Genomic DNA, 15646 nt, shown 5'->3' on the forward strand with positions numbered 1-15646 from the left:
GGGGGGTGGTGGAGGCCGGGCCGGGGGTGTGGCGAGGCGGGGGGATGGAAAGGCCGGGGGTGTGGCAAGGCCGGAGGGATGGAGGCCAGGCCGGGCCGGGCCGGGCGGGGGGGATGGAGACCGGGGGGTGGAGGCCGTGCCGGGCCGGGGGTGTGGCGAGGCGGGGGGGATGGAGGCCGGGCCGTGCTGGGGATGTGGCGGGGAATGCGGGGCGGGGGGTGGAGGCTGTGGCGGGGATGGAGGCGGTGATGGGGGCGGGGATGGAGGCCGGGCCGGGGGTGTGGCGAGGCGGGGGGATGGAAAGGCCGGGGGTGTGGCAAGGCCGGAGGGATGGAGGCCAGGCCGGGCCGGGGGGATGGAGACCGGGGGGTGGTGGAGGCCGGGCCGGGGGTGTGGCGAGGCGGGGGGGATGGAGGCCGGGCCGTGCTGGGGATGTGGCGGGGAATGCGGGGCGGGGGGTGGAGGCTGTGGCGGGGATGGAGGCGGTGATGGGGGCGGGGATGGAGGCGCCACCAGCGACGTGTTACCCGGCGCCGGCCGGCCGGCCGCCCGCCCCCTGACTCCTGACCCCGCGCCGGGCCCCGCCTCGTCACCTCGGGCAAGATGGCGCTGTCCAGGCCGCTGCTGGCAGGTGGGTGGGTGAGTGGCTGCCGCCGAGCGGCCCGGTCCATGGCGCTCCTCCCGTACACCCGCGTGTGTGCCGCGTTGTCCACGGCCCCACAGTTGTTAAAGATGAGGCATTTTAAAGGGTGGATGATCTAAGTTTGGGTGTGAGAGGGAGAGGTGCAAATCTCATGATGGGTGGTGAATCTTGATGGGAAACCCGGGTGATCAGGAGGGTCGTACATCTAAGGAGTCTCTGTCTGGGAGTTGTCTCTTCACTTAAAGATTCTGTTTATTTGAGGACGATGATCTGTTTATTTGGAGAGGTTTATCCGTTCATTTGAGGGGCTAGTATGATCATATGAGGATTGTCTGTTTATTACAGGAGGGTTGTCTGTTGGAGGGTCATCTGTTTATTTGGAGAGGATCATCTGTTTATTTGGAGAGGATCATCTGTTTATCATCTTTACATTTGGGGAGAGTATCTGTTTATTTGGGGAGGGTATCTGTTTATTTGGGGATGGTAACCTGTTTATTTGGAAAGGTTTATCCGTTTATTCTGAGAAAATTACCCATTTATTTGGGGAAGATTATCCATTTACGTGAGGATTGTCTATTTGTTTGGGGAAGATTATCCATTTACGCGAGGATTGTCTGTTTGTTTGGGGAGGACGAGGTGAATAGGATGGGTTTGGCCAGTCCCTCCTTGACTGATGGGGAACTATCGAATTGTAGGTGACTTCAGCAAACATCAGACAGGCCTGGCAGGAGCCTGGGTTTTTCTGCCCCACTGCTTGGAGAAAAGGACTAAGGACATAATTTTGCTGCATGTTTGTCAGTGTTCAAAATGTTGGTCAAACAGTATTCTGTGGCGAGAGAATGTTTAATTATCTTTTCATGGCTTGGATAGACACAAAAAGCTGGAGTAACTCAGCGGGACAGGCAGCATCTTAGGTGAGAAGGAATGGGTGATGTTTTGGATCGAGACCCGTCTTCAGACTGAAAGTCACGGGAAAGGGAAACAAGAGATATAGACGATGATGTAGAGAGATAAAAAACAATGAATTAAAGATACGCAAAAAAGTAACGATGATAAAGGAAACAGGCTATTGTTAGCTGGGTGAAAACGAGAAGCTGGTGCAACTTGGATCGGGGAGGGATAGAAAGAGAGGGAATGCCGGGGTTACTTGAAGTCAGAGAAATCAACACTCGTACCACTAGGCTGTAAGTTGCCCAAGCAAAATATGAGATGCTGTTTCTCCAATTTGCATTTAGCCTCATTCTGACAATGGAGGAGACCTAGGACCGAACGGTCAGTGTGGGAAGGAGAATTAAAGTGTTTAGCAACCTGGAGATCAGGTAAGTTCAGGCAGACTGAGCAAAGGTGTTCAGCGAAACGATTGGCAAGTCTACGTTTGGTCTCGCCAATGTATAAAAGTCCGCATCTTGAACAACGGATACAGTAGATGAGGTTGGAGGAGGTGCAAGTGAACCTCTGCCTCACCTGAAAGGACTGTCGGAGTCCCTGGACAGAGTCGAGGGAGGAGGTGTAGGGACAGGTGTTGCATCTTCTGCGGTTGCAGGAGAAGGTACCTGGGGAGGGGGTGAGTTAACTAGGGAGTTGCGGAGGAAGCCATCTCTGCGGAAAGGGGTAGAGATGGGAAGATATGACTAGTGGTGGGATCCTGTTGGAGTTGGCAAAAATGTTGGAGGATTATGTGTGTTGAATGCGATGGCTGATGGGGTGAAAGGTAAGGACTAGGGGGACTCTGTCTCTGTTGCGACCAGGGGAAGGAGGAGCAAGGGCGGAGGTGCAGGGTACCAAGGAGACATGAGTGACGGCCTCATCTATGATGGGAGGCGGGAACCCCCGTTCCCGTAAGAATGTGGACATGTCAGATGTCCTGGTATGGAACACCTCATCTTGGGCACAGATGCGGAGGAATTAGGAGTAGGGGATTGAATCTTTGCAGGAAGCAGGGTGGGAAGAAGTGTAGTTGAGATTGGTGTGGGAGTCAGTGGGTTTGTAATAGATGTCAGTTGATAGTGAAGAAAGGGGAATGACGTGTTGGAGATGGTCCAAGTAAATTTGAGTGCAGGATGCCTGAATGACTCAGTGAAGGGAATGACTCAGTGACCCGCTGCCTGGACCCGCGAATGGCCATCTTGGCCAGGCCCAGGAACAAACCAACAGGGAGACCCCTCCCGACCCTCCCCCCTCTGAAACGGGTGAGCAAATATCAGGAGCGTGGGGCTTTTATGTTCTTGGCTGTGACTAAGTGGAAGCATTCCCAGGTAATGTAGTGCAGCCTTTGAAACCATCAGGTGCATAATGCAGGCAAAGTATAGAGTCAAGATGCAGTACAAAATAGCAAAGACTGGGAATTAGGAACCCAGACATTCATGTATCACCGTACGAAAGTATCATCCGTCATGTACATTAGTTTATCATCCGTACACATTCATGGATGATAAGTAGCTCTTCTGATTGTATTGGAAGGCATAATGGGGTTATTCAATGTTTTAACAGTACTTTATTGTCACTTGAATCTAAGTAAAGTACATTTATTTTGCATAGAATGCAGTTTAGTGGCAATCCCACTTTCCATTAGGCACAATTATACTAAGTATAAGAGTGTAAAATAGTAGACCACACTGTGTCTGTACACAAGTCGCCACATTTTAGGTGCCATCTTGTATCTCATTCCAATGGGAATTTCTTCCTGGATCTCTTCCCTGCTGTTTATAAAATCTGCTTAAAACAGCAGTGTTTAGATACACGAGAAAACGGGAGCAGGATTAGACCACCTGGTTGCTCAAGTCCAATGGGATGAAAGATCCCCCACACACCTCAACATCAAGCATGTTGTCCTTTGCTGCTTATGTTTACTGCAATGGGACCTTCCCGTCGATCACGTCTCCACATCTTCCCTTCTTCTTTCTCCCCCGTCTTTCTGCTATCTGTAGGACCACTCTCTCCATGACACCCTGAGCTGCTCACCCCTTTCTACCCACCTCTCCCCATCCCTGTCCCCAGCACTTTCTCCTGCAACCATTATTCATGCAGCCATTGTACCTGCAACTCCTCCCTCGCCGTCATCCAGGGACCTGACAGCCCTTTCCAGCGAGGCAGAGATTCATGTGCCCCTTCTCCAACCTCATAATCATGCCCTTGATGTAGTCTCCTCTACATCGGTGATATCAAGATGGGTGACTGTTTTCCGGTGACCACAGGGTCAATGTTTTGTGGAGCACACGTGCTCTGTCCACCACGGCCATCTTCAGCTTCCAGTTGTGTGTCATTTCAACTTCCCTTCCCTTCCCCATTCCCACACTCACCTGCCACTGCCCTGTGTAATTTCAACTTCCCTTCCCCATTCCCACACTCGCCTGCCACTGCCCTTTGGAGCGGCGCTGTGGTATAGCGGTACAGTTGATGCCCTACAGTACCAGAGCCCCAGGTTTGATCCTGACTACGGGTATTGTCCATACGGAGTTTGTGTGTTCTCGCTGTGACTGAGTGAGTTTTCTCAGGCTTCCTCTCACATCCTACTGTACGGTAAATCACATTTCACTGTACCTTAAATGGTACACGTGACAATAAAGGACCATTGAACCATTGAATTCCAAAGGCGTACAAGTTTGTAAGTTATTTGACATGAGTAAATTGATCCTCGTGTACATTATGTGTAAAAAACCTTCTTTAAGGAAGATGGCTGTTGGAGTTCAGCAGTAATTCACAGACACATGCTATTACCTTTTGTGCTGTATAAAAAATGATTTTTTTCTGTATGTCCAAAGTTAACTGATACAGTGAGAATATAGGTTGTCAAAGATTTAGCCTGTCCTAGTTTCTTCAACATGTTCTTTTTGTTTTACCTATAATGTGTATTTTTGGAAAATAAATACAATCAACCTTGATATAGTGTCGATAAAAATCTGTATGAGATCAAACTGTTGAATAACAGTTGAATAATGCTTGATATTGAAAATAGACACAAAATGCTGGAGTAACTCAGCGGAACAGGCAGAGTCTCTGAAGAGAAGGGATGGATGAGTTTGAGACTTCTTCAGACTAAGAAGGGTCTCGACCCAAAATGTTGCCTATTCCTTCTCTCCAGCCCCGCTGAGATACTCCAGCATTTTGTGTCTATCTTTGGTGTACACCAGCTTCTGCAGTTCCTTCCTACACATTGTTTGATATTGAACAATTTCAGCAATTAGACAAGAGAGGTAGAGGCATGGCAGGGAGAGAGGAAAGACTTCTGGATTAAATTGCATTTATTACAATGCAAGAGGCCTGACAAGTGAGGTGGATGAACTGAGGGCATGATGGGGACTGGGATAAAAACATGGAAAATAGGTGCAGAAGTAGGCCATTCGACCCCCATGAGCCAGCACCGCCATTCAATGTGATCATGGCTGATCATTCATAATCAGTACCCCGTTCCTGCCTTCCCATATCCCCTGACTCCGCTATCTTTAAGAGCTCTATCTAACTCTTTTGAAAGCATCCAGAGAATTGGCCTCCACTGCCTTCTGAGGCAGAGAATTCCACAGATTTACAACTCTCTGATTGAAAAAGTTTTTCCTCATCTCCGTTTTAAATGACCTACCCTTATTCTTAAACTGTGACTCCTGGTTCTGGACTCCCCCAACATCGGGAACAGTTTTCCTGCATCTACCTTGTCCAATCCTCTAAGAATTTTATATATTTCTATAAGATCCCCTCTCATCCTTCTAAATTCCAGCAAATACAAGCCCAGTCGACCCATTCTTTCATCATACGTCAGTCCCGTCATCCCTGGTGAACCTACGCTGCACTCCGTCAATAGCAATAACATCCTTCCTCAAATTAGGAGACCAAAATTGCACACAATACCCCAGTTGCGGTCTCACCAGGGCCCTGTACAACTGCAGTAGGACCTCCTTGCTCCTAAACTCAAATCCTCTCGCAATGAAGGCCAACACGCCATTGGCTTTCGTTACTGCCTGCATGCTTACTTTCAGTGACAGGTGTACAAGCACACCCAGGTCCTGTTGCACCTCCCCTTTTCCTCATCTGACACCATTCAGATAATAATCTGCCTTCCTGTTCTTGCCACCAAAGTGGATAACCTCACATTTATCCACATTATACTGCATCTGCCATGCTTCTGCCCACTCACCCAACCTATCCAAGTCACCCTGCAGCCTCATAGCATCCTCCTCGCAGCTCACACTGCCACCCAGCTTTGTGTCATCTGCAAACTTAGAGATGTTACATTTAATTCCCTCGTCTAAATCGTTAATATATATTGTAAACAACTGGGGTCCCAGATATTATTGCTATTTCAGAAAGCTGGCTAAGGGAGGGACAAGACTGGTAGTTAATGTTCCAGGGTACTGGATGCTACAGGTGGGAAAGAGGTGGAGGAAAGGGAGGAGCGGTAGTTGCATTTTGATTAAGCTATGTGTCAAACGCAGGCAGGTGGGACTAGTGTAGATGGGACATGTTGGTTGGTGTGGGCAAGTTGGGCTGAAGGTCCTGTTTCCACACTATATGACTCTATGACTAAGCAAAACATCATAGCAATAGTCCCAGATAAAATTACCGAGGGGTCATCCAGAGGCTTTATGGCTCCCAAATAGTCAACGGGAATGAGAGGAACAAACATGCAAGAAGATTGCAGAGCGTTACAAAAATAGTGGGATTGTCAATTGTACAATCAATTATCAGTAATACCCCAGAGTATGGAGTGAATCCAAAAATTGTCCAGCGTAGATTGTTGCTGAGATTATAGGGATTTGGGTTAAAAGTGGACAAATGCAACTAGATCCCATATCCCATCTCAGATTGGCATTTAGGTTGGCATGGAGAAGGTGAGCCAAAGGGCCTGTTTCCATGCTGCATGACTCTGAGTCTCTGACTCTCCAGGACCCTTCACTGAGTCATTCACTGTGTATGTCCTCCCCTGGTTTAACTTTGCATCACTTTGCACTTATCCAAGTTAATTTCTATCTGCCGTTCCTTTACCCACTTTCCTACGTGATCGAGATCCTGTTGTAACCTGTGCCAATCTTCTTTATTCTCCACCTTACCACGATTCCGGGTATCATCTGCTGACTTGCTGATCATGTTGCTTACACTCTTCACCAAATCATTAGTAACAGCAGGGGAACCCACACCACCGGTCACAATCCTCCAATCTGAAAAATAACAATAGACAATAGGTGCAGGAGTAGGCCATTCGGCCCTTCAGGCCAGCACCACCATTCAATGTGATCATGTCTGATCATTCTCAATCAGTACCCCGTTCCTGCCTTCTCCCCATAACCCCTGACTCCGCTATCCTTAAGAGCTCTATCTAGCTCTCTCTTGAATGCATTCAGAGAATTGGCCTCCACTGCCTTCTGAGGCAGTGAATTCCACAAATTTACAACTCTCTGTCTGAAAATGTTTTTCCTCATCCGTTCCAAATGGCCTACCCCTTATTCTTAAACTGTGGCCCCTGGTTCTGGACTCCCCCAACATTGGGAACATGTTTCCTGCCTCTAACGTGTCCAACCCCTTAATAATCTTATACGTTTCGATAAGATCCCCTCTCATCCGTCTAAATTCCAGTGTATACAAGCCTAGCCGCTCCAGTCTTTAACCCTCCACTACCATCATCTGACTCCTTTCACCAAGCTAAATTTGTACCAATAGGCTTGTTCTCCCTGAATCCCATGTGATCTCACCTTCAGGACTAGTCTACCGTGTCGTACCTTGTCAAAAGCTATTGATAAAATCCACATAGACAACATCAGCCACATTAATCACTTCTTCAAAAAACTCAAACTTACGAGGCATGAGTTTCCATGTTGACTATCCGTAATCAGTCTTTGCTTTTCCAAGTGTAGATAGATAGAATATTTTTATCTTTTAGAAACTAAATGGTGAAAATACCAGGACACCGAATTTTGTAGTTTGAAACAATTTTAATGTTTTTGTCATTGAACTGAAACATTAACCCTTATTTCTTTCTCTAAGTGAAGCCAGACTCACTGAGAATTTCCAACATTTCTGCTTTTATTTTCACTTATCAAAATCAATTGAGTCTATTTATCAGGGAAGGAATACACCTTTGTTGTTGAGGACAATTTCTTAAAGTACAGTAAACCCTTGTTATTACAGATAACTGATTTCGGTTATATGGACTTTCTCTTTAAGCCACTAGTTTCAAAGTGGAGGCTATTGAAATAGACAGGGCATTGAAACTGAAAGGGCATTGAAACTGACAAGCAATCGCTCAGATTGACACTTTAACTATTAAACAACTAGACCAAGTGGACCTGTTGGGCCCAAACCTCTCCTGTATTGGTGCAGCACCCTCTCCCCTCTCCCTTCCCTTCCCCCCCTCCCCTCCCCTCTCCTCTCCCCCTCTCCCCTCCATCCACCCCCTCCTCCCGTCCAACTCCACCCCCCCCTTCTTCCCCTCCCCCCCACTCCATCCCCCTCAACCCCCCTCAACCTCCCTCCACCCCCCCTCCCTCCCTCCCTTCCCTCCCTCCCTAGGAGATAGATTTAAACTTTAAAATGTGAATGACTTTAAAAATATAACACCGATTTCAATGAAACCTCTTCCATTAGCACCAATGGGACGACGATGAATAAGGTGGGCCTAAAATTGTCACGCTTTTGGCTTTAGTTCAGGAACAAACAAACTAACTAACGAGAGTTTTAGTATATAGATGTAACAACCAATCTTCAGTAGTTTTGCAGTAATAAAAATAAATTTTTAGCAGTTAAAAAGTTTTTTATTTGAAAACAGCTTGTTGTATCACGGAGTGACCACTAGGTGGTTGGAGCAAACCCCTTACTTGGTCATTGCAGACAATCAGTAATAACGGACACCAATCCTTCCCCTATGGTCCGTTATAACGAGGGTTTACTCTAGTTGAATATGGTTAGTTGGATACCTAGAGAAGCGAGGGATGGGGTGAAAAGACGTCATGGTGGAAGTTCAACCTCCATACTGAATAGTGGAAAACGCTTGAGGGGCTATAAAGCAAATTAGTTCAACCAAGGGTAGCAGACTTCAAATGTGACCATTAACTGTCCAGCCAAGGGAACTATGGGTTCAGAAAATGGGTCCATCAGTGGACATTATGGGGAGTTATTGGGAGAAGGCAGGAGAATGGGGTTAGGAGGGAGAGATAGATCAGCCATGATTGAATGGCGTAGACGATGGGCCGAATGGCCTAATTCTGCTCCTATCGCTTATGACCTTGATGTCCCAAACTTTAAGATGCAGGGTACAATGTCCAAATTTCATACATCCACCAAACTTGGAAGTGAAGTAATCAAGAAGGTGCTGCTACATTTCAAGGGAACATAGGCAGGCAAGCACGGCAGATGGATTTCAGGCATTGAAACATAATACGATATATTTAGGCAGGACGATCGAGACAAGATCCTATAAAGGGTACAGTTTAAAATGAAATGCAAGAACAGAGAACTGTTGCTTTGAAAATGGATGCACAGGTTAATAAAGCAGTTAATAAAGTACAAATGATGCTTGTTTTATAATTAAAGATATAGCCATGGAACTGTGCCAACTGAGAGCACAATACAGTTCAGTTCTTGCTGAAGAATACTGTATATTGGATTCCAGTTGCCACTCTTTAGGAGAGTTAACAAGACCTTGCAGAAAGTCCAGGAAGAGGCTGGCATGGCGGCGCAGTGGTAGAGTTGCTGCCTTACAGCGCCAGAGACCCAGGTTTGATCCTGACTATGTGTGCAGTCTGTACAGAGTTCGTACATTCTCCCCTTGACCTCGCGGGTTTTCTCCGGGTTCTCCAGTTTCCTCCTACGTTCCAAAGACGTGCAGGTTTGTAGGTTAATTATCTTTTGTAAAATTGTCCATAGTGTGTAGGATAGTGCTGGTCATAGAGTCATTCAGTGTGGAAACAGGCTCTTCGGCCCAACTTGCCCACACCGGCCGAGATGTCCCAGTTACACTAGTCCTACCTGAATACGTTTGACCCATATCCCTCCAAACCTGTCTTAACCAAGTACCTAAGTGTTTCTTAAGCGTGTACAGGGATTGTTGGTTGACGCGGAATCGGTGGGCAGAAGGGCCTGTTTCCGCACTGTATCTCTAAACTAAACGGTTTATTCATTGGATTCTGTTAGACAATGGATTACAATTACAAGCGTCCCCAGGTTACGGAGGGGTTCCGTTCCTGTGAACTGTTCATAACTTATTTTAATATTGTATCATTATGATTGTGTATTACAGTTCGAGGCTCTGAAGGAATCTATATGCTCAATGGCCCCCCGACAAATACAGAAAATACCTCTTTCACAAGGTATTTTAAATTTGTTATATTTGTGGAACTTTCATTGAACGCGGGGCACTGTTTAAATGGAGATTGGAGTCAACGCCTTGAGATAGTAATAAAGTATTGTGTTTTACAGACTGATTGTTCCAAGCCACAAATTCCATCATGTTGGGAACAAAATTTGAATGGCGGAGTAGACTCGAATGGCCTAATTCTGCTCCTATGTCTTTTGGTCTAATGGACCTTTCTTCATATCTACAATATTATGAACTTATTTGGACAATTTTTTTTCTACAGAGTAGGGACCTGGAGGTCTTGCCTTTGTTTTAATTGTGCTGGTAATCTTTTCCCTTTCCTCTTTATCTTACAGAGATGACAAGAAAAATTGCAAAGGCTTCATTTTCAGCAGAGATGGTTCATTGTTCGCTTGGTGCAATGGGGAAAAGTCAGTTCTCATCTTCATTCTCTAGTTATTAATCCTTTAAAATCATATTTAAGCTTCTGTTTTGAATCATATCCATGCTGCATGTATTTATATTATTGTTGAACTTTATGCTGCTTCACAATTTCGCACTGAGAGATTGTTGCGGCTTTATCCATGCTTTAATTTGATGTCATAAACTCAGAGGAGGAATGTTGACTGACAAGATAGTTCTTGTAAAATACCACAGGCATGCATCACTCATTGTGTATTTCAATGTACTGTGCAGGTGTAGCACTCCAGTTTACCAGGCTCTTTTGCGCGTACGACATTGTATTGATTGTTCATTCTGTAACAAGCTCCAATAAGCTCATGTTTGAATAGCTTTTCTTCTTGTCCTCCAGTGTAAATATCGTGGCTACCCAGGACGGCCGGTTATTGCACTCTTTTGATTTGCCTAAAACTGCTTTATTGGCATTCTCTCCTCAAAGCAACATCTTGGCAACTTGGCAAACTTATATTAGTGAGTAATTCAATTACAGGAAGTGCATATTCTACATGTAATTTTATTTTGTTATACCAGTCAGCCTTTTTTGCATGAATACAGAGAGATGGGTATTTACATAATTTCCATATAGAAACATAGAACTACAGATGCTGATTAATACACAAATGGACACAGAGTGTTAGAGTAACTCAATGCTGGTCTGAAGAAGGGTCTTCGTAAGTTCTAGGAGAAGAATTAGGCCATTCGGCCTATCAAATCTACTCCACCATTCAATGGCTGATCCTTCATTCCCTCTGAACCCCATTCTCCTGCCTTCTCCCCATAACCCCTAATACCCTTACTAATCAAGAATCCGCCTTAAAAATGTCCATTGATTTGTCGACCCAAAACATCACCTATCCATGTTCACCAGGGATGCTGCCTGGCCCACTGAGTTATTCCACTTGTGACACAGAGCTTTGGGGACTGAATAGGGATGTGTAACTAATTAGATAACTTTGAGACCTGTTCAGCCACAATGGGCAGAATGCTTCCATGCCTTGATCATTCTTAGGGCAATACAGCGCCGTTGGTAGAACTGCAGCCTCACGACGCCAGAGACCCAGGTTCAATCTTGACCTCGGGTGCTGTCTGCGCATGATTTGTACTTTTTCCCTGTGGAAATCTTTGGTTTCCTCTGGATGCTCCAGTTTCCTCCCACATCCGAAAAACGTGGGTTTGCAGGTTAATTTGGTCTTTGTAAATTTCCATTAGTGTGTAGGGAGTCAATACAAAAGTGGGATAACATAGAACTAATGTGAACAGGTGATCGATGGTCTTCATGGACTTGATTGCTGAAAGGCCTGTTTCCATTCAGTATCTTTCAAATCAATTCAACAAGTGTTGAATAGTAATGGAAAATAATGAATTGTCCACGTTACATTCCTAAATTGGGGTAGGCCAGTTTTGAGGGTATTAGACAGCAACTTGCAGAGGTTAATTGGGACATCTATTTACAGGGGAAGGGACATTGGGCAAGTGGAAAGGTGAGATTGGGGAGTGAAAATTTGATGAGTCTTGAAAATAATATTTTTATACAGATGCAAAGATATAATTGGATTTTGTGATGAATTATTAAGTACAGGCTGACAGATTTCTATCAGTTCACAAATGTTCAGGTTGTTTTTGGATTATGCGTCTATATTAGTTCTAGATAGAGCTAGAAATGGGGTTCCAACCCGAAATGTCACCTGTTCCTTTTCTCCAGAGATGCTGCCTGACCCACTGAGTTGCTCCAGCACTTTGTGTCTATCTTTGGCATAAGCCAGCATCTGCAGTTCCTTCCAACACATATATTAGATCTAGTGCTGGTTTAAACTTATTGACAATAACCAGTTGCTGATAATTCCAATCAGCAAAATAAAAGACCTTCCCTTGCCTATTGATCGGATTCTAAAGCATAAGAATTTGTTAAGTGATGCAGTTCTAATTCATGACTTCCTGAAGTTTGGATGCTAGTACATCTGAGAGTCCCCTTCATTGTTGTGTTCCCTGTTCAGTCCAGCAGCAGAGCAATAACTCCCTGACTAAGATGCACATTGGAATCTGGTCCTAAGCTTTCTGTCAGGGGAGACTGGTTTAGAAAAGGCAAACCAACTCACTTGAATTGGGTGATCAGGCTTGTAAAGATAAGAACTGTTTTGCTTAGTTTTATTAACAAATAGTTTTGTTTAGTTTAGAAATACAATGTGGAATCAGGCCCTTCAGCCCACCGAGTCGATGCCGACCAGCGATCACCCTGTACACTAGCACTATCACTAGGGACAATTTACAATTCTTACCAAAGCCAATTTAACCCACAAACCTGTACGTTTTTGCAATGTGGGAGGGAACCAGAGCACCCGGGGAAAACCCACACGGTCATAGGGAGAAATACACACTCCATACAGACAGCGCCCTTTGTCAGGATCAACCCTGGGACTCTGCCGCTGTAAGGCAGCAACTCTACCGCTGCGCCACCGTGCCGCCCCACGAAAATTAAATATGAAAATAAGATTTAAACTTTTAAAATAATCTATCAATGTATTACAGTCACAAAAGTTTCCATACTGTATCACTCTATGACTGGGAACTGTAAAGACTATAAAGGCATTCTCGGGCCTTGAGAATCAGTGCTTGAGCCCCATTAGCTGTTTAAATCCAGTCTGCCTTGCAGGAGTCAGCAAGATTGACCACCCCATCTCACGTTTGACCAGTCCATCCCACATACCCTGCACAGTTGTGCAGTTGATAGAGCTGCTACCTCACAGCGCCAGAGACCCGGGTTCGAACCTGACCTCTGGTGCTGTCTGCGTGGAGCTTGCACGTTCTCCCAGTGACTGTGTGGGTTTCTCTTGGTGCTCTGATTTCTTCCCATATCCCAAAGTTAATTGGTTAATTGGCCTCTAAATTGCCTGTCGTGTGTAAGGAGTAATATAGAACTTGTACAAATGGGTGATCGATGATCGGCATGGACTCGGTGGGCCGAAGGGCCGGTTTCCATGCTGTATCTCTATCCAAAAAGCTACGTGCGGGTGGCTAGGGCTGCACAGAGAGACTCTGCATACAGAGCTGGAAGATATAGCCCACTGTTTAGATTGATGGAAGGATGGTCAAATGGAGCACAATTGCCAGCAAAGACAGCTTGGCCAAATAATCATTTTCAGTGCTATGAATTTTACCTAAATGTTTAGTCAAAACATAACAATCTATTAGTGTGCAAGTCCTGGTAACTGATATTCATTGTTCTACAATACTTTTATTTTAGCAACCAAAAATAATCCACAAGGAGACCCAAACCTGCAGCTTTGGAATCTTAAGACTGGACAATGTCTCAAGTCACTTTTCCAAAAGAAAATGCAAGGCTGGTAAGGATATGGTTTTATACATGAGATAATAAAGTCTGTATTTTATTAATGCACTAAAAGTCTTCATAAGTTTCCACTCCACTTTGACAATATCCAGTGATTTTGTGCTTTCATCAAAAAGGTTAATCCCCAATTTCAACTGCGCAACTTATATTGTAAATGTAGAAAATAGCAACAATGATATTGGTTTCAGATTGTAAGTTAAAATGGTGGGCAAACTGTTGAAGGCAAAAGATCAAGTTGGCACAGTGGCACAGCGGTAGAGTTGCTGCTTACATCGCCAGAGATCCAGGTTCGATCCTAACTACAGGGGCTGTCTGTATGGAGTTTGTACACTCTCCCCATGACCTGCGTGAGTTTTCTCTGGGTGCTCTGGTTTCCTCCTACACTCTAAAGATGTACAGGTTTTTTGGGTAAGCTTCGGTAAAATTGTAAATTATCTGTAGTTTGTGTAAGATAGTGTTAGTGTGCGGGGATCGCTGGTCGACATGGGCTGAAGGGCCTGTTTCTGCACTGTATCTCTAAACTAAACTAATCTAAACTAATTAAGTTTGTGATTGGAGGTAGGCGTTTTTGAACTTCTGTATCTCCTGCCTGATGCGAGAGGGGAGGAGAAGAGGTGAGATCGGTCCTTGATTATAGGTAACCCTATAAAGAAGAATTACTGAAAAGTGCAGAAAAAGTTTAACAGTTTTCCAGAGCAATTGTTAGAAAACAAACCCAGCTGATTTCTTTATCTGTGTCCCATGTTAATGACTGCCTTTTTCTCCTTGAGATTAGGTGTCCTTGTTGGTCGGATGATGAAAGTATATGCGCACGAAATGTAAACAATGAAGTGCAGTTTTTTGAGGGCAACGAATTTGGTATGTAATTCCATCCAGATTACTCAGAAACCAGAGAATTTACCGAACGTGAACATTATTTATACTTAAAACTTTGACCAAATAATTGTCATGTGCTGAAGACCATTTATTTAAATCATTTTTTTAGATTTTAGAGTAAATCACACATTGAGATTAACAAATGGACCAAATCAATGATCATCTGAAGGATATTTCCACTTTTTCAATTATTCCGATAAATCCCGATGAGATTATTTGTGCATATTATTTATTTTGATATAGCAGGAAAGTAGTTTAGTGATACAGCGCGGAAATAGGCCCTTCGGCCCACTGTTCGTGTCGACCAGCAATCCCCACACTCTAACACTATCCTACACATGTGAGGGTCAACTTACAATTTACCAAGCTAATTAACCTACAAACCTGTACGTCTTTGGGAGGAAACCGGAGCACCCGGTGAAAACCAGGCAGGTCACTGAGAGAGTGTACAAACTCTGTACAGACAGCACCCATGGTCAGGATCGAACCCGGGTCTCTGGTATTGCAAGGCAGCAACTCTACCGTGATACCACCGTGGTGTGAGAGGCAACATTGTTAAAATGGAGATCCCCGGTTTATGAGACTGTTCCATTCCTGAGAACGTTTTGTAACCAGAACTGTTCCTAAATCAGAATTGAATTTGTATGAACCTTGTATGAGAGAAGATCACAGTAACTGCTGTGATGGGAGAGTGAGCAAGCGCAGGAAGAACGGCCCACTACGGTGGTGTCATGATGTTACAGCAGAATTTGGCCGCAGCGTTGTGAATGCATTGGCACTATAGTAAGCGGCAGAGAATGCATTCTTGCGGGGTACTAGTGTTGAGTATTGTCGTGGTGGATGTCATAGAGTCATACAGTGTGGAAACAGGCCCTTCAGCCCAACTTGCCCATACCAGCCAACATGTCGCATCTACACTAGTCCCACCTGCGTGTGTTTGGCCTATATCTCTCTAATCCTATCCATGTACCTTTCCAAATGTTTCTTAAACGTTGTGATACTACCCGCCTCAACTACCTCCTCCAGCACCACGTTCTATACA

The 15646-nt window shown here is 45.0% G+C and overlaps 1 protein-coding gene across 5 annotated transcripts in view; it reads left to right on the forward strand.

Annotated features, from left to right (window-relative positions):
- The window catches only part of eif2a (eukaryotic translation initiation factor 2A), a 32252-nt gene that overhangs the window by 221 nt on the left and 16385 nt on the right, over window positions 1–15646 (forward strand). For 2 of the 5 annotated variants that reach the window (XM_078410460.1, XM_078410459.1), the window contains exons 2-6: window positions 9867–9936; window positions 10280–10354; window positions 10735–10853; window positions 13624–13723; window positions 14504–14586. In XM_078410460.1, the coding sequence (XP_078266586.1) occupies window positions 9890–9936; window positions 10280–10354; window positions 10735–10853; window positions 13624–13723; window positions 14504–14586 (424 nt within the window). In that variant the 5' untranslated portion in view covers window positions 9867–9889. Of the gene's footprint in view, window positions 1–471; window positions 640–1878; window positions 1963–9866; window positions 9937–10279; window positions 10355–10734; window positions 10854–13623; window positions 13724–14503; window positions 14587–15646 lie in introns of those variants that run through there. The other 3 variants (XM_078410462.1, XM_078410458.1, XM_078410461.1) reach the window with 3 other exon arrangements.

The sequence above is a fragment of the Rhinoraja longicauda genome, chromosome 13 (genome assembly GCF_053455715.1).
Source record: "Rhinoraja longicauda isolate Sanriku21f chromosome 13, sRhiLon1.1, whole genome shotgun sequence".
NCBI classification, from domain to species: Eukaryota; Metazoa; Chordata; class Chondrichthyes; order Rajiformes; family Arhynchobatidae; genus Rhinoraja; species Rhinoraja longicauda.